Source organism: Candoia aspera, chromosome 3, assembly GCF_035149785.1.
Source record: "Candoia aspera isolate rCanAsp1 chromosome 3, rCanAsp1.hap2, whole genome shotgun sequence".
NCBI lineage: Eukaryota > Metazoa > Chordata > Lepidosauria > Squamata > Boidae > Candoia > Candoia aspera.
In genome coordinates this window covers 141,407,789-141,435,773 of record NC_086155.1, presented here as the reverse complement: position 1 = coordinate 141,435,773, position 27,985 = coordinate 141,407,789, and the positions used below count along the sequence as shown (strand labels likewise).

General features: G+C 41.2%; 1 protein-coding gene across 1 annotated transcript in view; it reads right to left on the bottom strand.

Annotated features, from left to right (window-relative positions):
* The window catches only part of PHACTR1 (phosphatase and actin regulator 1), a 134,658-nt gene extending 118,140 nt beyond the window's left edge, over positions 1-16,518 (bottom strand). The window contains exon 1 of the mRNA XM_063298900.1: positions 16,257-16,518. Coding sequence (XP_063154970.1) covers positions 16,257-16,512 — 256 coding nt within the window. The 5' untranslated portion in view covers positions 16,513-16,518. The remainder of the gene's footprint in view (positions 1-16,256) is intronic.
* Between the last annotated feature and the right edge of the window lie 11,467 nt (positions 16,519-27,985).

Here is a 27,985-nt window from a genome sequence, read left to right as displayed (position 1 = left end):
GGCACTATTCTTTCCCTCAACTGATTTGGGTCTGATTGAAAATGAGAAGACAAGCAAGAAATGAGTGGCAAGCAGTGACCCCTCTGGCATAAGGAGCATCATTGTGGAATATAGCAGGAATCAAAGCAAGGATATTGTGCCTATAAAAATGGTCAAGTGCTTCTGGATTTAGCCATTATCCACAACAGACTGAACTTTCTATTATGTTGGCAGTCCTTGTGTTTCAGAGATGCAAAAAACAAAACAAAACGGTATAGTTAATCACTGTTGCTTTTCAGATAAGACTTGCAATCTTACATATCATTACCAGCAGAGCAATAATAAAGCAGATAAGTGTTAACTCTTGGGTTCTGCCCCATTGTCCCCTTTGAATAAGATACTATAAAAATACATCATAGGTTATAAAGATGCATAATACCTTTCTAAATGTGGAAAAATTTGGGAGCTACAGTTTTAAAACTTCTGGAAAGCAGTACACTGGAGCAGGATGATACGTATTAAACAATGATCTTTATCGTTTGGACTGTTTGGCACCAGCTTCCCAGGACTTCAGACACGTACAGAAGAAGATTTCAAGTATTAGACTGAAGCTGGGACTTCTTACATGTAAAACAGATACTCCTTCAATTAGCTACAGTATGATTACTTTCCATGCCAATAGCTTTTATTGTCTCTAATAGTAAGCTTCAGAAGAAGTTTCATTTGACGCACATTGTATTTTTTTTATCACTACATTTTATTTGATTTTATTTTCCTCTCCTTTTTGATCTTTTGATGCAACCTGCAGTCACAACAATAAACTTATTACAAGCTTACTTCCATCTCACTGTTTGCAATACATAAGCATGATGTAACATTCCACTGATTATCTTTATATCACGCTGGACTTTATCTGCAAGGACAAAAGAAACAGCCACAGCCTTTTGCTCTCTTAACTTTAAGGCGTTTTAAAAAATGATATACGCTTTGCACCATGCACAGAAGGCAGGAGCAGAAACAGAATATTTATTAATCCTACTTCAGGCAATACTGCCCACATGCATCAGGAGATCAGGATGTCCTTACACACAGTCATAGCAATGGTATAAAAATCTGTAGGCAAAATGGTCCAGAATAAGACTGAACAGCTCTGGTCTTCAACTAATTTCATGAGCTAGTTTACCAAAAGCAATTTCTAAAGGCTGCTTATTTGCATTAATAGCAGGCTTACAAATGGCAAAAAAGAGTAGAAAATAGACTGCAAAAATGGGTGTTTATATTCTTGATGATGAACAACTGCATTCTGTTTATTTTTCACCTGCCTTTCTTCCAAGGAGTTAGGGTAGCCTCTGCACAGACAGTTAACTCTAACAACAACTCTGTGTGAGTTTTAGGCTGAAATATAAATGGTACAAGGTCAGCCATCAAGTTCACAGCCAAATGAGTATTTGAACATAGGTCTTTCTGGTCCTAGTACAACAAGCTTTCAGTAACCCATTTTATTTCTTTACTAGCATAAGAACAATTTAAGCCAGTTAAAACATGTCATCCTATTCATCTGAATTAGAAGAAGATATTCAAGCAAAGAACCTCAGACTTCAGCACGGTCAGCAGAATGTACACTATGAATACAGATCCATAAACATACTGGAAATACCTACATATAATATCTACATATAGAGACTACAGCCCACATGTGATCATGTCTGTACTTTCAATGGAATGGATATATTTGCACACAAGTGCAGATAGTCAGTCTGTAAAGCAGGCCTGCACAACGTAGAGTCCACCAAGCAGCCTTGTGCGGCTCACTGGTGTGCTCTGCAAAATAACCAATCCACTGCCACCAAACATGGCTGCAACCAGGAAGGAACGGCCACCTAGATTTGCACAGCTACTTCTGTCCTGAAAGATGCTGCCAAGTATCTCCTCATGGACACTGCCAGCTCCATAGCTGCCACCACATTGCTAACTGCCAAACAGCTGATTGACATGCCATCTATTCCTTTGTGGTCTGTGATTATTTTATTCTGGCCCTTTCCTTTCTACAAGCCGTGCAGGCCTGCCCTAAAGCAAGAACTGGCTCTGCAAACGTACCTATTTCTGTATATCCACAATCTCCTGGTGGCTATATATATGCTATACAGTGGGGTAAAGGCAGAGGCAGGCTTCAAGTTTGAGGCTGAAAGTGATAAATTAGAAACACAACCTGTAATGAAATGTTATCGACCCTTCTAATCTCCAAGTGAGAATGTTCTGGTTAGGATTTTTTTGGCCAGCTATGTCCATCTGCAGAATATTCCAAGACTGATGGGTGTTTAAAATGTTTACATTTCTTCATAAAAGCCTGAGCTTGTTGGAGGATCTAGCAGGGGAGTGTAGCTATTAAGCACCCTTAATCAAAGAACAGGACATGCCTATGTAGGTTGGTTACAGTTTGCCACCGAGTATGTAGCTTCCAGAGGGACACAATGAGGGAGGATGGTGACACCTGCCTAGTCAGTCAGCTCAGTCCTGCTGATCAATGAGGTGATGGATCTTGCAGCCAGATGACCCTCATCTCTTATGATCACACACAGAGGAATTGTTTTAGTTTTGATGTTTTGTTCAATGGGAGGGAGGGTGGGAGGGAGGGAGGGTGTTTTAACTAGAAGCAAAGATGTTCTAAGCACATCGACACATCATTCTGTAGCTATTTGTTAGAGAACCACAGACATAACCTGGGAGAAGGTATGTGGTGACAATTAGCAAAACACAATTTAAGCCTGGGGCAGAAAGAGAATATTAGAAAGAAACATAAACTGACTCTGCCTTAATTCTCTTTGGTATAAGAGGGAGGAAAGCAAAACACTATCAGGCTTTCAAAATTCTATTACTACAGCCAATATCAATAAAATAAAGTTCCAGTAAAAGTTGTGGAATCTGTTCTCTAATCTGCCCTACCTTGAAGGGCTAACATTATTGAATTTGTTTAATCTTAACTGGGCACTTTTGGGGACATCCCCAGAGTTTTAAAATAGTATTTTGTTCTTCTGCAAAATAAAGGGTTCTTCCAAGCACACTGATACCTTCCCTCTTGTTTGTCACTACCCTCATTTAAGTTTCCATTGTTATTAACATTCAGTACACAAGTTTGCAGGGGGGGGGGTGGCTCAGTGGTTAAGACACCAGGGTTGTTGACTGGAAGGTTGCAAGTTCGGCGGTTCAAGTGTGCTGCGTGATGGAGTGACCTCCTGCACTCACCCCAGCTCTTGCCAACCTAGCAATTTGAAAGCATGCAAATGCGAGTAGATAAATAGGTTCTGCTTTGGCGGGAAGGTAGCAGCGTTCTGTGACTGTCATGCTGGCCACACGACCGCGGAAGTGTCTTCAGACAACACTGGCTCTTCGGCCATGAAACAGAGATGAGCACCGCCCCCTAGTGTCGGACATGACTAAACAGGAACCTTTTCCTTTACCTTTTTACCCAAGTTTGCTAGTAGCAAGATGATTGTGCAAAGATGGGTAAATGTGTTCAGTTGTGGCATACTACTTGAGAAATACATTAAGGATGCTGCTGTTCTTAATGTTAGGGGGAAAAGCATTCCATCCATGAATGATTCACCTTTGTGTGGAGGTCTAATTTAGAGAAAATGCTTATTATGATTGTCTAGCTAAAAGAATTTCAGACCTCAAGACCCCCTGCCTGACCCCTAGGTGAACCATTGCCAATCAATAATGCCAGCAACAGACTGGAAATATGATAGTGATGATGATGATGATGATGATGATGAATAATTTCCCTTTATTTTTATTGTACCATTATTGACTTACAGCATAACAACATAAAGAAAGGCCCCTTCCACCAAGCACTTACCATCTAAATATTCACACAGGATAGATGAGATGGATGCAAGTTTAAACAGGAATATTTATATATGTGTGTATTTCAGTCTAGGAGATGAAGGCCAAGAGGCTGTGCTAAAGCCTTAATAAAAATATTATTTCTGTGAAGGGTTTGTAACAAAACTTGATTGGCACCATAGATGTAGGTGAAATGAAAAGGAGTTGCAGGCATGGAGGAAGAAAGATAGGAGGATTTAAGAAAACAGGGAACTTTGATACAGCATGTACAGGGAGAGGTAGGGAGACAAGAACAGAGAGGTGAGGAAGCACAAGGTGATGATGATCTGTAAAAATAAAGAAATCGGTATAGATAGGAAGTTATGGTAGATATGGAAGAATCTAAACAACAGCTCCCTTCACACATGGCGCTATGATATTAATTAGTCTGACCATGTTCTGTTGAACAAGGCATAGTAGTATGGTTCATACATATCATTAAACCATAAATTATGGTTTACAAATCATGGTGCATGGATTCATTCAGCATGTTAAACCAGGAATTCTCAAGGTTTCCAGTACCATGATTCTCTAGTACAACTAATTAATTTTTGTAACATCCTCACAATAAGAACGTTATTCAAACTTGTTCCCACCTGGGCAAGTCAACCACTAGTTTTTTGCATGTGTGAAACAGGGAGCCCAGAACAGGTACTACACCACTCTCATTTTATAATGTGCAATCCCCGCTAAGGTGCTTACAACCTTTCCTGTGCACAATCTGAGAATCCCTATGTTAAGCCAGAACAAAGCAACCCTCTTTATTGCTTAGACAGCAGTGTGAAATCCTGGTTAAAGAGAAAAATGGAAAAAGTTGAAAGCAGAGCTCTGTGTCAAGGGCCAAATTATGTTCACCCTGAACTTACTAGCATTACTGACCTCCTCAGGCAAGAAAGACATTAGGAGGGTCTGCTCCAGGCTCCTTATGAATCTAATTGGTTTTTAAACATCACTTAGTGAGTTTCCCAATGATCTGGTGGGAAGTTCCACTACACACCTGGTCAAATCAAATACATCTTTATTACAGTCATAGACCAGCATGAGTACCTGGTCAATCTCTGGATGCCTAGAGCACCAGTGGTGAAAAAGGAAGAATGAATAAACCGATACTGGTTCAAGCCCAGATTTGGGTGTACACTAGGAGAGAAAGATGGCAAAGCACTGCTACTTCTCCACCCATATTACATCTGTGGAGTATTGTCCAGCAGACTAGCTTTGTTTTAGGGAATGATGGAATTGCTACAGTATGTGGAGGCCAATTTGCACTGTTTGGAGACATTTTAAGGATAAAATCATACCATATATGTTCAGAGCCAGACATACTATGAACGAAATTCATTGAGGAGATTTTTGATCATGTGAATTTGAGGAAGTGGACAGGGTCCCCTCTGGCACAAATCCAGCCACCTCTGGGCTGGATCCCTGCCCTGCCTGGCTGATTCAAAATGTCAGGAAGGAAACAGGTGATTGGATTCAAGGAGTGGCAAATGCTTCTTTGAGGGAGGAGGTTATTCCTACTGCCTTGAAGTAGACTGTGGTGCACTCAGTCCCAAAAATGCCATCCTCAATCCACCAGTATTAGACAACTTTTGCCCCATTTTCAACCTTTCTTTTTGAAGGAGGTTGTGAAGAAGATAGTAGGGGGTTGACTATAGAGGATTTGGGAGAAAGTAGGTTATCTGGACTTCTTGCAGTCAGGGTACAGTCCTGGTCATGGAACTGAAATGACATGGGTCATGCTTGTGGATGACCTGTGGTGGGATTTATTTATTTATTTATCTATCATATTTTTATCACCGCCCATCTCCCGCACATGGGGGACCCTGGGCGGTTCACAATAAAAACAATTTAAAATTCAATAAAATTATAAATAATACCTGTCATGAGTAAGGATGGCGAGCAGGGGGCTCCCATCCAGGCAACCCATTCAAAGAGACACAGATCGGGCCCGCCTTAGCCTTTGGGGTTTATATGTCTGGGTTTTCCCCACACTTCTTCAGTTTGTTAGGATTTTCTGTTTATGTAGCAGTAAATAAACACTAGAGACCTATTCCTTGTCTCAGCGTGGTTCCTGGCTGTTAGGACAATACCAATAATCAATAAATATAAAATACAATAAAATCCAAGTACGGGCAGATCAAATTCAGCCCATAAAGGGGTAAGACCAGTCCCAGCAGGGCTAGGGAACTAACCAGCCCCAAGAATGGCTCTTCCTCTGCCCACTCCATGCCAGGTTACACAACCAGGTCTTCAACTGTTTTCTGAAGTCCAGGAGGGAGGAGGCTAACCTCACTTCCCGGGGGAAGGATGTTCCAAAGGGTGGGAGCTGCTGCAGAGAAGGACTGCTTCCTGGACCCCGCCAGATGGAATTTTCTTACAGACGGGTCCGTAACATGCCCTCTCTGCATGAATGGGTGGGACAAGTTGATGTAACGGAAATGAGATGGTCCCTCAGATATCCTGGTCCCATGCCATGTAGGGCTTTAAAGGTGATAATCAACACGTTGAATTGGACCCGAAAGCAAACTGGCACCCAATGCAGCTCGCAAAGCAGAGGAGTTATATGTGCTGATCTTGAAGCACCTAAAATTGTCTGCGCAGCTGCATGTCATGTTCACCGTTTCAATGTGCTTGGTACATCGTAACGTTTCGCATGTCATTAGCCTGATACGTGTTTGGTCTTAGAAGGGAGGAAGATTCCTCTTCAGGGAGTTCTTATCTGTTGGCTGCTGGGTTGGAATGTATTTGGGTTATCTCATGTATTCAAGGTTGCTTTCCCAGGATGTGTAGAAAACGGTTACCAGCACCTGGGAGGGGGGTGGTTGCTATGGCTGGTAGGGGGGAGGGATTACGTTTGGAGCCGAGGGTTTTTAGTTTGTATTTGGCGCGCTTTTAGTCATTCTCAGCTTTCTCTGTAACTGTCATAAATTCCCTAATAAATCAGATTTCATTTATGTAACCTCTTGTAAGTCTGAGTGTTTGGGATAGGCAACCATTACACTGCATTTTGGACGAGCTGTAGCTTCTGGATACTCTTCAAGGATAGCCCCACATAAAGCGCATTACAGTAGTCTATATGGGAGGTGACCAGGGCATGAGTGACTGTTTGAAGGGCCTCTTGTTCCAGGAAGGGGCGTAACTGGCGTACAACATGAAGTTGTGCAAAGGCCCTTCTGGCCACAACTGCCACCTGCTCCAGCAGGAGTCGTGAGTCCAAGAGGACCCCCTCAGGGTCTGTCTGGGGCAGTGCAACCCCATCCAGAACTAGAGATTTAGATTTAGAAGGAGTGAGTACATTCTTTCTAGTCCTGCTAGGTTGCTGTGTGCCATTTGACCATGGCATTCTTCTGAACTACTTTCAAGGGCTGGAGGCATCATGTTACAGTGATTCTGCTCCTTCCTAAGTGGGCATGTCCAGTTGAGGGGGAGACAAGAAGTTGAACTCTTGGCCATTCTTACAGTATGTGAGATGCTTCAAGGCTCCTTCATGTTATTAAATATTTACATGAAACAGCTAGGAGAGGTCATGCATCAGTGATGATACCCAGCTGTGCATTTCTACCCCTGAAAAAGCAGAAGATGCTATGGAGATCCTTACATTGTATCTGGGGACTATAAAGCAGGGTTTCTCAACCAGGGTTCCATGGAACCCTAGGGTCCCATAAGAGGTCACTAGGGGTTCCCTGGGAGATCATGATTTATTTAAAAAATTATTTCAAATTCGGGCAACTTCACATTAAAGAGGTAAGTTTCATTTATTTTTATTTTAAGAAAACTGTTAATGCATATATACAGGCCTACGTATGAAACAAATATAATTTTGTAACTTCTGGCCTATATTTGAGCCTGAATGTGCAGGGGTTCCTCCAGGGTCAAATATTTCAAGGGTTCCTCCAGGGTCAAAAGGTTGAGAAAGGCTGCTAAAAAGGACCGAATGGAAAGAAATGGGCTCAAATTAATTTCCAGCAAGATAAAATGTCTGTTTACCCAAAAATCACATGTACCCAGGTTAATTCTAAGAGTGGCCTGCAGTGAGGTTGCATTCCCCTAGAAGGAGCAGGTGCATAATTTTTCTCCTGGATTCTAGAGGAGCAGGTAGAAGCCACAGCCAGGGGAGCCTTTGTCCAGCTTAGGCTGGTTTGCCAGTTACAACTGTTCTTCAGCCAAGATGCTTCGGCAAAGACATTCATAACCTTATCACCTCATGGCTGGATTACTTTAATGCATTCTACATGGAGCTGCCTTTGAAGACTACTCAGAAACTATAGGTGATGGGCCAGAGACACTTCAGTAAAATAAACACCCATGCTGTATGAACTACATTGGTTACTAGATATAATTCAAAGTGCTGATTGTTAACTATAAAGCCCTTTATCACTTGGGTCCTTGATATCTGTGGGTCCATTCTCTCCTACCAGAGTTCTATATGGTCTACCTAGGAGGGTATTGTCAACCCCACTAGACCAGACCAAGAAATCAGCTCCTTAAGAAAGCTAAAACTACTTTTATTGAGAGTGGCTATAATAACAGGTCTGATTATATTGTACTCCCTCCTCCTATTTATAGTTTAGTGAATTAGGAAGCTGCCTTTCTGGCTTACTTCCTAATGTTATTTGGCTGTTGTGGACTTAAAATATGTTTTACTCCTTGTCGCTCTGGCAACAGAGCTAGCATTATCTCCATCAAGGTCATCTTCTTTACTCTTTACAGGTTTGGATTCCCTTCTCCAAAAAGTTAGGTCAGTGTTTCTCAGCCTCAGCAACTTTAAGATGCCTGGACTTCAACTCCCAGAATCCCCCAACCAGCAAGGCTGGATGGGGAATTCAGGGAGTTGAAGTCCAGACAACTTAAAGTTGCCAAGGTTGAGAAACATTGGATTAGGTGGACAGGGTTGTGGCAGCAGGCCTTTCCCATAAATGCCCTAATGTTATGGAATCACCTTCCCCTTGAAATTAGGATAACACTTTTCTTGCTATTCTGTAGGAAAGAGATGAAGACTGTCCTCTTCAATCAGGCTTATGGAGTTTAGCTGGAAGGTTATGATGCTGCTATATGTTGTGCAAATGAATTAACTATGTTATAGCTTTTATATGGCTTTATATTTTATGATTGTTTTATTTGATATTTGTGAGCTATCCAGAGTTATGACTGAGGAAGCATATAAACTATGTACAAGAATGTAAATATAAAGAAATGAATAAATAATTGAGGGGAAAAATGCAGGCAGATGCTCAAACAAGGTGTTTACTTGAGGGAGTGAAGGAAAAGGACTATAGTTTATAGTGTCATCCATGGAGAAGCAACATGATGATTTGAAGCACTGGGGAACAAAGGATTTATAGTGAAGAATTTAGATTATGTTTGGTGATTACTTTGCTTTCCATACAGCATGCATGCTATTATTGTTGTTAATTCTATTTCTAAGGCCACCCAATTGCCAAGCAATTCAAGGCAGCATTCAGAGAAAGTTAACAACACAACATAATAATGAAGGGCTCTACCAGTGAATAGCCTTTCCTAACATGGCGATCTCCAGATGTCCAATGGCCATGGTAATTGGGGAATACTAGAACTGTGAAGTGACACATCTGGAGGGCACCACGGTGGGAATAGTCAATCTAAGATATCATAGAAAGCATTAAAGAGATATACCTTAGATTTACACATATTAACTAAGCAGATGGCTGTAAGGTAGGAGAAAACATAAACAATGTAAAACCCATGGGATTTGGCAACCGTGTAGTTAACCTCTACCCAAAGGTCTTCCCATGCTCTCTTAGGATTCAGAAAGCCTGAAGAACAGAGGTGTGCTTGAGCAAACAATTCAGCTTGCCATTAGTGTTACTCACCTGGTCTTAGATTCAGGTTTTGTTTTGCTTTGTTTTAAACCATGCAATTCCAGTGCAATACATGTGTAACTAGTTTACAAGATCAGCCAAAATATCCCAATTTATCACATTTTTGCAGTTAATTCAAGGACAGATATGTGCCAAACAAAGGAGAATAATACATACCCCAATTTTGTTTCATAAATATGCTTTCTAAGGAGGAAGATTTCTTGCAGTGCAACAGATTTCCTTCTCCAGCTCCCACCTATGATGTCAATCTATGCCAACTGGATTTCTAACTTTTCCTGATATATTTTTGGGCTGGATTATTTCAAACTGCAGGCAAGGAATCACAGAATTCAATATTTCTTTATATAAAATAGTCCCTACACATAGGAAAATAAATGTCAAGGAGGCATGTTTTAATAGTTTTACAGATTTTGTAAATCATGCAGAGTCTTCTGGAGTGAACGACCATAACAAATCTAATTAATTAATTGACTAATTAATTAATGCTCTTGACTACTTTTTGACCAAGTTAAAGCATCTTCCTTGGCTGCTGTATATTTTAATTTTTGTATTTATGATGGAAGTTGTTTTTAATTCATTTTAAGATTATTTGCTGGCCAGAGTCACTTGCTGAGATGGGCAGCCATACAAATTGAATAAATAAATAAACAAACAAACAAATAATAAAGGAGGACTTAAAAAAAAGTATTCAAATATATGATGTCTACATACCCATCTGGAGTCTGAATTGGTAGAGCTCAGACATCAATATATCAGAACTGGATCTCCAAGTTTGTGTAAATCCCTCATGGAAACAAAAATGTCATACCATCCTATTTTATTATTTCCCTTTTTTCTAAATGTTACCATGAAATCAGATAGTGCTACAGTTTTCCTTTGTTTTCCATGCCACCACAAGTGTCCCCCACCCCTGCAACTATTCAGGATATATTAAAGGTTGAACTGAGACAAATCTTAAATGATTTCAAAGAACTAGTGGTTGCCTCTGTTATGTTCATTTTAGAGCTGGTTAGGTAAGATTGCTAAAGTTCCTGAACCATGAATGAATTAGTAATGGAAAAACATAAACATGGGGAGAAACTACTGGGTTTATAACCTGCCTAGAAAAGAGTTATTTGATTCAATAATTACTTTTAATTGCCACAAAATGAACACCTTATTTATTTAATGGAAAATGTTTCATTTAACTGCAAAGAATCCCTCCCCCCTTTCTACTACTACAGCTGAATCCAAACTCCTAATATCCAGATGGGAATTGAAATTATTGGCTTCTCTTTCTAAAGGAGAAAGGTACTGTCCTTTGTTGTTGGAGGAAAATTCTGAGAGTGCCTTGGACTGCAAGAAGATCAAACTAGTTCATCCTCCAGGAAATAAAGCCAGACTGCTCACTTGAGGGAATGATATTAAAGGCAAAACTGAAATACTTTGACTGCATAATGAGAAGACAGGACACCCTGGAGAAGATGCTGATGCTAGGGAGAGTGGAGGGCAAAAGGAAGAGGGGCTGACCAAGGGCAAGGTGGATGGATGATATTCTAGAGGTGACAGACTCGTCCCTGGGGGAGCTGGGGGTGTTGACGACTGACAGGAAGCTCTGGCGTGGGCTGGTCCATGGAGTCACGAAGAGTCAGAAGCGACTGAACGAATAAACAACAAAAACTGTCCTTTGTAATTAGCCAAAGCTCAAGTTTTTTTCCTACTGCACATTAACACAATCAACTAGCAACGATAACATCAACCCAATCAGACATGAATCCCCAAGCTAAAAGATCTCCCATTCATCTAGATTGCTTACAAACACAGGAGAAGTGTTAACCTCAATTCCTTGGCTATTTCACAGTCATGGGCATTCTGTACATGGAAAAAAGGGAAGAAGTATTCAAATAATATGGAAAATCCTTTGCTGGAGGATAATATGGAGAACCCTTTGCAGGAGACAGTACAACCTGGTACCCTGCAGATATATTGGACTACTATCCTCTTCATATTCCACCAACATGGCCAAAGAATATGGAAAGCCATGGTCTGTGAATTATGGGCATTGTAATCCAAACAGGTACCAGATTGGAGATACAGTAGATGTCCTTATAGTCTACTTGCTAGGAGGCTGCTATGTAAAAACAAACGAAGTGTAATACATGAAATACTCTCAGAGATCATGGGTTAACAGACAAGATAAACATAGGGTAAAGGACCAAATACTACTATACCTAAACTCTAGATATAATAATTCTTAATTATCTATATATTTTGAGACCTCTTTTTCACTTACATTAAACCCCAAACATTTGGTTACAGATCTCATCTGGTCAGCCGTTATTAGCAATGTTATGGCTAAAGAGCATTTAATTTTTTTTTTCCTGAGTTGGTTGGGATAATAATAGCTAAAGGCAATATTGGGAATGGATGACTAGAAGGTGTTTGCCTAAGCATTTATTGTTTCCTGCACTAGCATCCTTAGATTAATGCATGTGAGAGTAGGAATCTTGATCGACTAAGGACCAAATTTGATGTGACTGATCTTTTGGAGCTGTCTGGTAGTAGTCTATATAAACAATTCTGGTCTGTTTCTTATTCAAATCCACTCATACCCATCAAAGGGCTACTGCACATGGTCTTTCAAAAGCTTCCACTGTGCTAACCGAATGCTTCTTTTTTTAAACAATAAAACCCCTAACTTCTATGTGAGGAGGTGACTAATGACTCTGAGCAGGAGCTTCCTGAGCTATTAGTCCTCTAGTCATCATTTAATGTATAAGCACACTAGTAACAAATATACTCGCCCCATATCTAATATCGCAATGCACAATCCTGATGTTCATATTGGTACAATATCCTCTTAAACTTCCATTTGTGCAGCATGGAAAAATTACACCATTTCTCCCTTTGAATATCTGATCCAGGGTAGGAATGTATCTGAATTCTAATCTGGGGACTTTGAGATTCCCTGGTAGGCTGTCATAGCGCCGCAGTGAGGTGTCTTGAAGCATTACTGATGAGAATACTTCAAGCCAATTTAATTTATACCCTAGAGCAGTACTGTAGCCACTGGAGTAGTCACATGCTTTCCTTTACAGAGGCTAAACCTCTTATTTCAGGACTGGAGAACTGGATTTGGTCCGAGGGCTGAATCCAGCTCTCTATTCACCCAGGGGCCAGATGACATGGGCAGCCCTTCCTCTCCATGATTTTCAACCTCTACGCCATATGTGACCCTGCCTGCATGGAGAAGGACAAGCTAGTGACTTGCTCTTCTCTGTGCAGGAGAAATTGACAATGACTCCCTGTCTCCTCCTGCCGCAGTAACAGTGGAGCATCTGTAACCATGGCTTTCTCCAGCTTGATCACAACACACTTTTCCTAAAGGAGAAAGGCACAGAGTGTTTGATATCGAGCAACGTTTGCCAAAGCCTTTGGATATGCTACCAAAGTTGGCAGAGTGGGCATTTGGGTTAGGGATTAAAGAGCCCTATATACTAGATGGAGTGGCTTAATTTATGCCCAGGAGCCTCAAGTTCCTGTTCCATTTGAAGAGCTGTTCAGTTCAAGTGCAGTTCAGAGAGAAAGAACGATGAGAATAGAGAGCAGAAATGGGAAATTCTCAGTCCATTGTTTCCAACATGATAATAAATTGAGCAGCAAACTGGTCACTATGGTGAGAGGAATCTTATATTTATTTCTATCATAGGCTTTATTTCTGCATTTGGCATATGCAAATATTATGCAATCAATGCCATCATTTATAGAATACATTTCTTTTGACTGCCTTAGTAATGCTTTGCATCCTCTGTAAGCAGAAGACCTCAGGCACAATCCTTGATACAAACAAACAACAAACAAATCTTTATTATAGTCAAAACCCAGCATAGAATCCTTGATAGTTTTTCTTAAAAACAAATCCAGTATGCCTTCCTTCTAAGAAGAGCAGACAGGAAAACAAAAGCTTGCTCCTTGGCAATGTCATTTTCAAGTTCTTGCCTCCTTCTTCTGAGGAAGATAATGTCGAAGACGGATGGGATTCTGGTAACCAAGGGTGGAATAGGGGGGGAAAGGGCTGGGGGAACTTTGCAGGTTTTCTTTGTTTTTATACCAAGATATGCTTATTTTAAAACGTATACTTCAGTTTTCATGTTTTCCATCTCACAATGGTGAGAACTATGTTGTTAGCTTAAAAAAAAAAACATATTCAAAGAGATCTCTGGGGGCTACCAAAACAGACTCATGAACTGCTGGTTGCTCACCCCTGGCCTAAAAGCAGTTTTACATGCTATATTAGTGATGCACTCCATTAAATTAGTATTATTTTGCTATGAGGTATATGGTGTTGCCTGTGCACACTCTTCGGCATCTCTTGTTCTGAAGGATGGACTTGATCCACTGAGACCTTCTGTGATATTAGTCTCACTGAAACAAATGGCATCTGCACATGAGCTTATATTGCTAATTTTTGATTGGCTTTGAAGAGGCTTTCAGGGAACTGATTGTGGCCTAAGACTGTGCCACTATCAAAAAGAAGCATCAGAAAAATAATAAGGAGCGAAATTGGCAACATCTAGGTTACAAGTCACCGCAACTTCTTTTCTTCTTTCTTTGCTCCCATCACATGTTACATCATTTGCTTAACCTCATACATGGTATTCAACATCTGATTGCCAACTTAAACCTCTGCTGAAAGGGTCTTATTTGTGTACCTCTACAAATCTTGTTAAAATATGGTTCAAACCACTAGAAACACGTTTCAACAAGATCCTTTACATTTGAAGATAGGTATTTAGGGCTACCATATTCAGGCTGCAAAAATCCAGATGATCGGTCAATGAGATAAGGGTTTAGAGTTTTCTGTAGCTAATGGTTGCCTCGAATTTTGCAGCCCAGATACTGCAGCCTTAACTTATGCTTTTCCTCTTACATTAGCCTTACTACATTTTGAGACCAAGGACACTAATAAATGCATTGCAATCTAGAGATGAATTAAATCAGAGCAATTTTAGCGTATATGTTAAATAAGTGGCATTGCCTGCTTTTGGGGAATCAATAAAACACACAAAAATCATAAGGCAACTCACTACTCTTGCTTTGCAAATTTCTGGGTTTAATTTCCAGTGGACTTTGCTGATCTAGGTAATACACAGGAAGGTCTGGGAAGGGAGAGAAGCATAGCAAAAACATACACAAAGTGTGAGCCAATTTTACTTCTTGGTACCAATCACACAACTGAAATAAAAAATTGGATCATAATGTATGAAAAACCTGTCCTGCTGCTCCATGCAAACTCAGTTCAGCCTGTTTGTGTATTTGTGTGTAGCGCAATATACCAAATTCTAATTATACCAGTAAGTTTCCATTTGCGAAAGAGGAAAAGGTGGGGAGGAACCATACATCATAGTTCTTTAATTGCCGCACTGCTTTGGGTAACAAGGAGCTGCCTGAATTGAGATACAGGTCCTCTTCGGCTCTCCCAGGCAGAATAGTGACCACTCAAAATGCAGCACGTATCAAAACAGAGAAATAACGTGGTGGCAGCTCAGATAACAAACAGCTCCGAGAGTTGTATCTTCTTGTATTCTAATTTGCAGTTAAAAGCCTTTCAGTGACCTTCAGTGAGTGAACATTGCCTCGCATATTCATCTGAGTAGATTGACATGTTAACCAAAATACAGCACACTAGGACTCCCCACCCCCCACCCCAGTAAAATGAAACACATCTCATACGGTCTGGCTGATAACACCTCCAACCTATTTTTGCTTGGCTTTTTGTTATGCCTCTTGACACTCCCCCCCCTCCAGTTGCTGACTCAGACAGAATGAGAACCATTTCTTACCCTTTATTTCAAACATTTTGTTTGCTTCTGACAAACACACAGAACAGCTCGGCTGACCTGCTTAAACCCTTCCACTTCCACTGACTGCTACTTGGACGTCCCCTTTGAATATGGCACTGCGTGTCAACAAGAGAGCGAGGAAAGGGGCTGGCGGCAGCTTGACAAAAGGTCCTAGCTTAATCCCAACAAGATTTCCGCCAGTAGCTCTCCCCTTGTTCCAGGGTGTGTGGAGAATCAATACAGTAGTACCGAGGGAAAATCACATGGAACTGATCCCATAAACACTGGAAATTAACTTAGGCGAACTCGTAATGCGGCATGTGGAAAGAGGAGGGGCAGAGGAAAAAGTTGATGTGCCGCGGCTGAAAAAAGCAAACTGTGGCATTTAAAACGAACACCACTGAAAGCCATTTCTGTGGCCCTTACAGACTCACTCCCTCGGAATGCTATGGACACAGACAAGCGAAGGATAAAAAAAGAGAAAAAGGCGGGTGCTTTGTTTTTTTCGCTCCGCTTTTCCTGCCAAACAGCGTGCCAAGACATTGAATTCCCTGCCTGATCTTTCTCTCCTCCTGCAGCCCCTTCGAGCAGCAAGCGTAGCTTTCAAGAACTGGGAGAAGGCACCGACGGACCTGCCACCCAACCCGACAAGAACACATCTATTCCCTCTCTTCCTGGCTCGCAACAAGGCAGGGACCAAGATCGTTGCACTCACCGTCACGGGCTTCCTTCCCGCAACTGCAGTTGCTGCATATGTGTTTGATCTCCTTGCCTATGTGACAATGGATCACGAAAGACACGTTGTTGTTGTTGTTCACCACGGGCTCCTTCAGTGGCTTCATTCTCACTAGATAGAAAGCTCTTTTTTTGGGCTTCTCCTCACTCCCATCTGGGGAAGAGCCATCGCTGCGGCCAGAAGAGGACGGGCAAGAGAGCACCCCGGACTGCCTGGTGCGTGTGGAGTCCGCCATGCGCGCGCTCTCTCTGTCTCTGACTCTCCCTCTCTATCTCTCCCTAGCGTCTATCTGCCACACTCACTCTCGTCCCCTCTACACACACTAGGATTAAAACGGGAGGGAGGACGGATGGTGAAGAGAAGAGGGAGAGCAGGGGAGGGAGGGGGAGAAAGCAAGCCTAAGCTTTGGGTGACCTCTGTGGCCCTGCTGTCTTCAGCAGAGCGGTGGGGAGCCTTCAGTCTCATACTCCTCGCTGGCCGCAACCCCCTTGCCTTGCTTCACCTCGGAGTCACCATCAGATACTGTCCCTGCTCCTACCGGCAATACTCTGCTTTCTGATGACACTCCTGACACCCAAGCACAACGCAAATGCTGGGAGCAGCTGCTTTCTTCAATCCACTGAGCAATAAAAGTACAGCCTCCCTCGAGTTGTTCTGGGGTGACTTCAAGGATGGATCTTCGCAGAGATCACTTTCCATTTCATACTCTGTGCTGGAATTCCTGGGAGGGATCTCACCCAAGTTCTCACGGGACCTGGCCCTGCCACCCACTGAGGCCACTTAATAATAGGATAATACTATTTAGTGCCCTACCTCTGCAGCCTGGGATTCAGGGATTTGCCTCTGCCGTGCAAACAAGCCTCGGCCGAGGGTTCTTTCTTTCTTTCTTTCTTTCTTTCTTTCTTTCTTTCTTGATATTAGTTGTTTTGCTTTGATGGGAAACATTGCCAGTTGCCTTGAAAGTGGAGGCTGAGGGGTGGTAAGGAAAAACGAATAAGTAAGTTAATGTGTAGAAAAATAAAACAAAAATTAAAAAATGTTTCCATTTAAAATCCACGCTCTCTGTGCAGATGAGAAATCCCAATCAGCAGAGGTTATAATATGAATTGAGGAAAAAGTTGATGATGCCAAGTAACACTGATGCCTTACTTTTTGATTTATTGCTACACACAGCAAGCCTCAGGCAAAGAACTCTTCAACTCCTCTCCTTATGAACAGCAGCAGAGACTTTGGCGTCTCTCCTCCCCAATCTCTTTAGGGATCTCAGCTACTTCTGCAAAAGAAGCTACATTGTTCTCCACAAATAGGAGGGGGGACTGAAACGGGACAGTATAAAAGATATGCTCTACGACAGTGTTCCTCAACTTCAGCAACTTTAAGATGTGTGGACTTCAACTCCCAGGATTCCAGCTGGGGAATTCTGGGAGTTGAAGTCCACACATCTTAAAGTTGCCAAGGTTGAGAAACACTGCTCTACAAAGTATTGGTTTATGTTCACACCAGCAAGGAATTACGATGATTCAAGAGATCTTGCTTTGCCATGGGGTCCATTTGCTTTTTTTTGGGGGGGGGGAAGCTAAGAGGATTCTAAGCAGAGAAAGTGCTGGCATTCACAGTTCCTGAGCATATCAGCTGTGTTAAGCCACAGAGTGGTTAGTTTGACTTAGCCTGTTACGCAGAACTAGTCATTGTGCTTTATTTATGTATCTATGACCTAGCACAATGAGTGAACAAGGGAGGATATCCTAAGGGAAGCCCTGCCACGTTGTGCTCAGCTTTTAAGGGTCTAGCTCTTGGCATCCCTGCTTCATATCTTTACAGTTGCTCTCTGTCAGCATCCCAGTCTCTGGGGGTATGTAGTTTCCAAATTGCCTGGTGTCCATGGTAACCACTCAGGTTGTCTGAAAAATTCAATTTCCCCCTGGCCCCCAGCCCATTATTTTTTCACTCTTTCAAATACAGAGGGAAGCTTTTCTGTCGCTACACGTCCATCTAGAAAAGTTATTTGGAGAAACGATCCGGCCTTGGGGCCGTCACTTAGGGCCACCTGCACTTCTGATGTCATGAGGTGCACCAGTTTGAATTTAAAAACAGGATTAGAAAGGGAAAGGTATTTTTAAAAAAAGTTTTATTCACTTTGAAATGAACCCTGTAGGTTGTAACCCTAATCTGCATCATACCTCCCCAATTTTGATTGATAGATCCAAATGTAGGTTTCAAACATGTCTAGCATGCCCCGCAAAATCTCAGACTATACTGAAGGCTTGAGTGGGAATATTCTCAGGTCCCTGTGCCAACTGATACCCTAAGATAAGATAAAGGCCCTTCTGCTGTTTGTTTTCAATAAAACAAGTTTAACCTCACCTTTTAAACTGTTCTACTGTAGTTATTCTTCTTTTTATGCCCTGTTTTTTTGAAACTATGAGTGGCTACAGCTGTCCTGCTTTTAACAATGATACCCATTAACAACAGCTCCCAGGGCCTGATGAGAGCAGGGCAGGCGGTTTCTGCCCTGGGATCCTCCCTCTCTGGACAAAATTGTCAAGGGTCAGCATGAAGAAGGGCAGATTCACTGAATCAGTTCAGACTGCTCATCTGAGGATGAATACCCTCCTTTTTCTCCCACTACCCCTTTTTCCAAAGTGCTACTGACCTGAAAAGCTATTCTTACCACCTTTTAAAAAAAAAAATCTGGTGATGGATTTTTTTCCTCCTTCACTAAAAGCCAATGAAAAGCTCATTAAAATTTAAACAAAACATTTATCCATTGTCAAACCCAGGCAGCTGGTGGAGGAAGAAATACTGCCCTCCCACCTTGCTTAAGATGAGGTGACACTGGGTCACTCTAAGAAAACTAGGCTTAAGTATGGCATGAGAATGGAATATGGAACACCAAGGGGTGCTCCAGTCTTTGAAGAAATTGGCAAAGGAATTGAAGGAACTGGTAGTGGTGGAAAGAAATGAGAAAAATCATGCCTGGTAATGGAGTTGTAATGAATTATAAAGGCTAATAACAAACAAACAAAAATTAAAACAAAGCTTTAAACATACAGACATTCCTCTTTGCCCAGATAGCGTAGAGTAGCTACCCACACCTGGTAACCTCCAGATATACCTGATTCTTATAGCAGTGGGCATACTGGCTGAGAATAAGAGAGCTGTACTTCTGCATCTGGAAGCCACCAGCCTGGAATAGGAATAGGCTTTGTGGAGAAACAGAGCATATGATCCAGCCAATGCATAATGTACCACAATTAAGAGAAAAATGGCGATCATGGGAACTAGTGCAATATCATCCAAGTGCTCGGTTGGGAAAAGGTGGACTTTTCTCCCCCCACACCAATTGTAAAGCCTCTACAAGAGAACATCTGAAAAGTTGTAGGCAAACATTCCAGAAGTTTGTTGGAGGCATACAACCCAATCTGTGCTGGCAACCTTTTCTGAGCTGGTGCTCTCCACAGGTGTTGGACTACAACTCCTAAAATAAAATGGGCCAAATGTCAAACAAGGGGCACTTTCATACCAACATTGTTAACACTTGCTAATTCCTCTAGAGCTGTTTGAAGCCAACCCATAGATTGTTTTCACTTCCACTGTCTTCAAAATGCTGACAGCAGTAGAAACCAGCTGTTTTCATTCCAAACAGAAGAGTGCAAAAATGGGTACCAATAACTGCCCTGCCTCCTGTCTACATTTTTATGCATTTGCCTAGTATTTCCAGAGGAAAATGAATGCGTGCTAGGAGGGTGAGATGCAAACTATTCACCATTAAGGCCAGCGAAATGACATTGTCTCCCCATGATGCTACAGCAGCTGAACCTCTATGGAGGATGGCTGACAAGCTCAGATGCCAGGTGGGATAAGGCAAACTCCTGCCAATGCAAAAATAGCCTACCTGCAAGCTCTGCAAAACTTTAGTGTTGCCAATGGAAATACCACCCTTTCAACACATCTAGATACATGGCAGTTGAGCAAGAAATATATTGGCTCAGCAGCTGAACACAGATGATGGCAGGAGACTGCACAGGTGCTGAGTTACTTCTGGAACAGTGAAAAGGCCCCAGGTGGAAGTGACCTATCATAAATTTTCCAAACAGATTGGCCCTGTGAAACTGTCCATCATAGAGAATATGTTTGTTGGCCAACATGGAACACAAAAAGTGCTGAAAATGAACTGTAAAGTAGAGTTGTTGGAGAAGATGAGCCTTTACAGCATCTACCTACATACTGCTCTGTTTAGTTGTCAATCATATTCAGAGAAATCATATTTCCTCAAATTAGCAGTGAGTAGGGATGAGGTGGAAGAAAGAAGGACAAAATTGTTTCTATCTATTCTACAAATACCTGCTATTTCTATTTGTAACCTTTCGATGGCTAGCAACCCAATGCATTGAAACAAAGCAAAACAGTTTTTGACAACATAATTAATGCATTCTGTGGATCTCATTCCCTTCTGCACAAGTGTATGTTCCTCTGTTCAACAAAGCAATGCATGTACATGCATGTTGAGGGAAATGAAGCTTGTGGAATGGGATCTAGAGCCATCTCCCATTTCCACCTGAAGGATCTTGTTTATAACTTCTAAATAAGTTTCTTTAAAATGTTTGTCTACAACTATTTAAAAACTATACAAATAGTTTTTTTTTTAATACTGGAATTTAATTTTCAGCATAATTGGCTTTCATAGAATCATAGCATTGGGAGGGGTCATAGAGGTCATTTAATCCAACTCCCTGCTCAACACAAGATCCAGTAAAGCACCCCTGACAGATGACCACCCAGCCTCTGTTTGAAGTTCCCTCAGAAAGTAGAACTCACATGTAGTAGTCTGTTTCACTGCCTAGCAGCTTGTACAGTCAGGAAGTTCCTCCTGATGAATCTGCCTCCTTGTAGTGGTTCTGGCATTGCCTTCTGGGTTAATAGAGGATAAGCCCACTCCCTTTTTTCTGTGACATCCCATCAGATGTTTGAAGGTGGCTATCATATCTTCCCTCAGTTGTCTTTTCTGCAGCCTAAACCTATTCAGATCATTTAATTCCTTCTCATAGGACTTTGTAACTATCCTCTGAACTTGCTCCAGTTTGTCACTGTCCTTTTTAAACTGTGGTACACAGAACTGGACACAGTATTACAAATGAGGTCTGCTCAGGGCCAATTAGTTCCTGTGATCTGGACTCTCTCTATGCTCCTGTATTGTACCCCAAGGCAGTATTTGCCTTTTCAGCAATTATATCACACTTGCTGTTGCTGTTCCAGCTGATAATCCCCACCTTTATTCCTAATTATTACTACTTAATTCTATCTCATGTGTGTTCATATCATGAAAATATCATAACAATAAATAGCCAGTAAGCATCCTCTCCTGCTTTTTTACTTCAGTGATTAACTGGAGATACAGAAAAGGAAACAAAATGAGATTTCAGTTTTGTTAGTAAGCTTCTGGATGATACAGAATTCCACACTGGAATTTATTTTGCCTTCTTATAATTAGTTTCATTTCTATATTCTTCATGCCAAACAACAATATAATGATTAACATTCTAGAACCATCTTGGTGGGATAATCAGGTTTATGCTAATAATGACCATATGATCTCTAAAACCTATAAAATATTATTACAAATGAGAATGACAAATATACAAATTAAGGATTGTATGACTAAATGGGAGAAAAATTTTGGATATGATATTGAATTTGATTACTGGGAAAAGATGTGGATTAAGGGGTTAAAATTTACACTTAATTATAATTTGAAAGAATACTTTTATAAAATGATGTTTAGGTGGTATATAACCCCTGATAAATTATCCAAAATGTTCAAAAATATATCAAATATTTGCTGGAAATGCAAAAAGGAAATAGGAACTCTATATCACATGTGGTGGACTTGTGTAAAAGCCAAGGAGTTCTGGATATCTATACATAATATTATTTGCAAAACGTTGGCAGTAGATATTGTCAAAACATTGGAGTTATATTTATTGGGCTTTATGGACAAAGAATAAGAAAAAAAACATGGAAAACTCTTATTATATTTGATCACTGCAGCCCGAATCATCTATGCTTCAAAATGGAAAGAATATGTTCCATCAGTTGAAGAATGGACAATCAAATCTTTGGACTTAGCATAGATGGCAAGACTTACTGATCAACTAAACGACAAAAACATAGATGATTTTAAAAATGATTGGAAACCCTTTTTCAAATATATTGAATCGATGCAAAAGGTATTAATGGATATTGCACTGCCCCAGACAGACCCGGTTCGTAACTTGGGGGTCCTCCTGGACTCACGGCTCCTGCTTGAAGAGGAGGTGGCAGCCATGGCTAGGAGGGCCTTTGTGCAACTTGTCTTGTGCGCCGGTTACGCCCCTTCCTGGAGCGAGAGGCCCTGTGAACGGTCACTCATGCCCTGGTTAGGCATGAGTGACCGTCGGTGGTGATAATGGGGGAGAGATCCGACCCTCAACCTCTCCTTTGTGGGGTGCTGCAGGGCTCGGTCCTCTCTCCTCTCCTATTTAACATCTACATGAAACCGCTGGGCGAGATCATCCATCACCACGGGATGAGGTATCATCAGTATGCTGATGATACTCAATTGTATATCTCCATCCCAGGTGAGGTAAGTGATGCTGTGACTACCCTCTCTCGGTGCCTGGGGGCTGTAGGGGTCTGGATGGGGAACAACAGGCTTTGGCTGAACCCTGGTAAGACGGAGTGACTGTGGGTTAAGGGTTCCTCCGTATCCGGGACTTTGTCATCTTTAGTTCTGGATGGGGTTGCGCTGCCCCAGACAGACCTGGTGTGTAACCTGGGGGTCCTCATGGACTCACGGCTCCTGTTGGAAGAGCAGGTGGCAGCCGTGGCCGGAAGGGCCTTTGCACAGCTTCGTGTTGTACACCAGTTGCGCCCTTTCCTGGATCGGGAAGCCCTTCGGACGGTCACTCATGCCCTTGTTATCTCCCATATAGACTACTGCAATGCGCTCTACATGGGGCTACCCTTGAAGAGTATCCGGAAGCTACAGCTGGTGCAAAATGAAGCTGCGCAGGCCATCTTGGGTTTCCCAAGATCAGCACATGTCACCCCATTGCTCCGTGAGCTGCATTGGTTGCCAGTATGCTTCCGGGTCCAATTCAAGGTGTTGGTTATCACCTTTAAAGCCCTACATGGCACGGGTCCAGGTTACCTGAGGGACCATCTCCTCCCCATCACATCAACCCATCCCACCCAGTCGTGCAGAGAGGGCATGCTACGGACCCCGTCTGCAAGAGAATTCCATCTGGTGGGGTCCAGGAGGCAGGCCTTCTCTGCAACAGCCCTGCCCTTTGGAATATCCTTCCCCCAGAAGTGAGATGGGCTCCCTTCCTCCTGGACCTTAGGAAACAGCTAAAGACCTGGTTCTGTAATTACAGTATGCCCGGGGCGGGAGAGAGAGTAGCCAATCCTGGGGATGGTTAGTTTCTTAGAAGGACCGTGCTCAATGTGTAATTGTGTTTATATGTAACTTTACGTTTAAATTTTTTTATTTAATAAAATTAATAAAAATTATTTTAAAAAAAACAATATAATGATTAACATTCTGTGGATCCATATAGTATCTTTAGTTCTTAGTAAGACAACCACAGCTTGAAAGTTGGTTGAGAAACCTTGAGAATCAGGCATCAGGTTTCCATTTAGTGCTAAACTCAATGGGAAGAAAAACTGTAGGCTTGTGAAATATTTGAGTAGAATCCAGTGACCATAATTTACTTTAGCCATAAAATTAGTGTCTATAGGAAGTGAATTATATTCTACTTTGAGCTACAAAACCCTAGTTTGAGACACTCATTAACAAAGCCAAACAGCTTTCCTGCTGGATTACCCTTCCTTATTTGCTTTATTTCTCGTTACCAAATAATGGGACTTGCCCTCCATGTCTATCTTATCTTCACTGCTTCAGTTTTAGACTTTCTGCCTTTACTCCATGGACTTTGCATTTACTTTCACCTTACTTTCATCTTCTAAATTCCTAAAAACCTTATTTGATTGCAAAAGATCTGATCCTGCATGGAACCAGGTACACAGAATGGTCAACATGCAGTTTCAGTGGGTGAGGTTTGACAATAATTTTTCAAACAAGGACACCATTTCTTTTGTGCTCAGTGAACAATCCTGGTTCCAAGATGCTTTGCATCAGCATATTTGCCTCAACACTACAATGACACAATCCCCAAATATGATGGAGTGGGGAGATATAGACAGACAGACAGACAGACACTATCTATAGGGATGTAGTATATCAACGCCAAGGGATCTGAAAGCAATAGCTATTTTTTTTTGAAGGGGTGTTAATATATTGATCCATCCCTATTTGCTTCAGAGTTGTTTGATATCTATGTACCATAACATAATGTTTGGAAGATATTTTATATGGGTTGAGCAGTTCATGCAATAAATAGACATGTCACAACTCTCTATACACTTTGGATAATTCTTTAGGGAAACAGATTCAGTGGAGGCTGAATGCAACTCAAACACATCAACATCGGCTTGATTTGCTGCTGAAAGAGCAGGCTTTGAGGCTGATTCTACACAAAGTAGCTCTTTGCAACCTACAATACTATTCACCAGACACACTGATGCCCCACAGTTTCTAGCCAGCAGTGCCAGAGAAGTGTTGACTAGTCATGATAGGAGCTGTAGTCCGCTGCAGTAGGGAGACCCTGGGAAAACCTAGATAATCAGAAGCAGATATGATTTTTGTATTGAAGTTAAATACTCTTAAACAGGTAAAATTAAATTCTCTGTGCCACTGTTCTAATAATATTAATCTCATGGGTAATGAAACAAATATAGAAGTGGAGAGAAAATTTTAATCTTTAAGAGTTTTTTTTCCCACAAGGTTCTGCTGGCAGGGTGTAATGTAATGGAAATCAGATCCACTATTTTAAAATAAAATCTATTACAAGCATTAACTATGCTTCAGTGACAGTGTTGGAGCTCTTCAGTATTCCTTTCCCCTCCCCTTCCTTTCTTCCTCTTTAACTCATATAACTTATTTTAACTGCCATATATGTATAAATGCATATGTATATGTATGTATATGTACACATGCTGGTCAAAGACTGTAATAAAGGTTTACCTACCTACCTTTATTCCAGATCAATGAATATTGACCCCCATATCTGGAGTACTGTAAAGCGGTTGTTCATTTTTTTCCCCATTGGAAATGTTAGGTTGTCTTTTCAACCCAACACAGAAAGTGTACTTTCTGTGTTGCAGCACCTGCCCTACAGAACAGCATATGTCCTGAGATTAGGATGGCCAACCCTGCTGGTTTTTTTGTCGAACACTGAAGACCTGGCTCTTCCCCCAGCATTGGGGCAGGATGTTGGGCAAGACCATCTTGTGTCTCTTGTGCTAAATTGTTATTACCCAGCTGTGATATGTCTGTTTCTTTAAAAAACAAAAACAAATGATTGTGAGTCACCCGGAGTCATATATAAGTGGGCAGCGATATACATTTGTGGGGATGGCTAGTGCCCTAGGACAATTTTTACTCACAGACTGAAACACAACTTTTAGCCATCAGGAATTTACTATATTTTATTATACTTTACTTTTATTGTATATTTATTATGGTATTTATATTGATACTGAATTTTAATTTTGTTTTTGTAAACCACCCAGAGTCCCTCCTTTGGGGGGAAGATGGGTGGTAATAAAAATTTGATAGATAGATAGATAGATAGATAGATAGATAGATAGATAGATAAATACATTGAATAGCAGGCATAGCACTCCCTCGTCCAATTTCCCCCCATAACACCCTTGTGAAGTAGGATTAGCTGACACAAAGTGACTGACCTGACGTCACCCAGTGATCTCCCTGATCCTAGTCCAGCACCTTAACCATTATGCCACGCTGATTTTAAACCCCTTTTTAAATATTAGGGATGGATAAACTTTATCTAAATGGTGTGGTATAGACTATGGAGACTGGTGTTCAAATCTATAGTCAGCTTTTAGGGTAACCTTCCATGAGTCATCTTCTTTTTGGTCCAATGTAGCTGTTACAGGACTGTTGCAAGAAAAAAGAGAATTATATAACCCCAAGGTCATTGGCAGACGGATAATATAACATGTAATACATAGTGTTGATGTTGATTTGATACAAGGCACATCTGAAACTGGTTTCACAAAAGAGGAAATAAAGGCTGCCTCAATTTGTTTTGGATTGAATCAACTGTACCATGTCTTAAAAGCAAATTATTCCTTCCTGAATCTGCCCCTTTGGGACCAGTAGCCTTGCATCCTACTCCAATCTTATTTGTTTTCCTGTCTGTTTTGTTTTTTCTTTTGCCTGACATTAATTTCCTCCAGTCCTGATGCCTGAAAAGCTGCTTGTGCATCAATTAAGACTTCACTTCTCTTAACCAGCCTTCCCCAATCCACAAATGGGCTAATAATTCCCAGCATTCTGGGAGTTGTCTTCCCAACACATCTGGAGCCTGCTAGGTTGGGAAAGGCTGCTACACACATTTGTGAGATGGGCAGCTATATAAATTTGATTAACTAACTAAATAAACTCAGATGAGAGTAAATATTATTACATTTCATGGGGCATTCTTTTGTACAGACAATGCACTGGCATTCTGGTAGGACAGTATAATAAGACATTTTACTTTGAAAGGAAGGATTGGGGCATTTAAATGGGGCAGTTTTAAAAAACTATTTCCAATCTGAAACAGGTGAATACCATGTTTTGGAGGATTATTGACATATTAGTATATTTATCTGAATTTATCTGATACATCAGTTCATATCCCTGATACTTACTAAAGAACATCACCCCAGAAAGGTTTCTGTTACACCAAGAATGGACAGCTTCTGTTGGCTCGACAGCTACCTCAGGCAAGGTAAGGACCACAATCCAAAAGTAGGCAGGACCAGGACTATTTGGGGGGAGGTATCAGGAATTCCACTGGGTAAAATGAGACCTTCGGGACTTAATGTGCTAATATTTCCTTTAACCAATCCAAAGCCCTCCAGATGCAAGGGGGAAAAAAAGTGCTGGAAATGCTGGCCAGAGATTTGGTGGCTGCATGTGACCCCCAAACAATTATTTCTTGGAAGCTAGTCCAAATTAAAAGTTAATGACATCACCCCACCTGCCATCATTATTATTACATTCCCACCTGAATAATTCTTAGGCATTTACGAACTTCCAAGGTCACAAACCAGGCTACATAAGAAATACCACAGATTCAATAACAATTGCTTACTTAAAATATATATTTCAGATGCCTATTGGCATAAGCAAAATTCTCATTAAATAGTTTAATTTATGTACAGAAAGCTGTAAGATTGCAATATACTGTATGTATTTTAAATTTTAACTATAGACATTGAATCTAGCATTTGGGTCTTAAAAACAATGATGAGATATAAAGAGGAATTAGTGTTTCAAAAATAGTGGGGGCTAGTCAGGACTTAGTAATTCAAGCAAAAGTCCAAGAATACTGTAAAAGCTATTCTTCTATTCTACCTTTTACAGCCCAAGGGTAGGGACTAGAAATACATGGGAAGTAAAATTTACAAAGGCTTGACACTGCAACCATCTTTACCACCTCCCCCTTCCCTTAGCCAAGTCTATGAAATGAAGTTGGATATAAAGACTGATAGATAAATATTTAGTTCTTAATAAAACTGATGTAAATACTCAT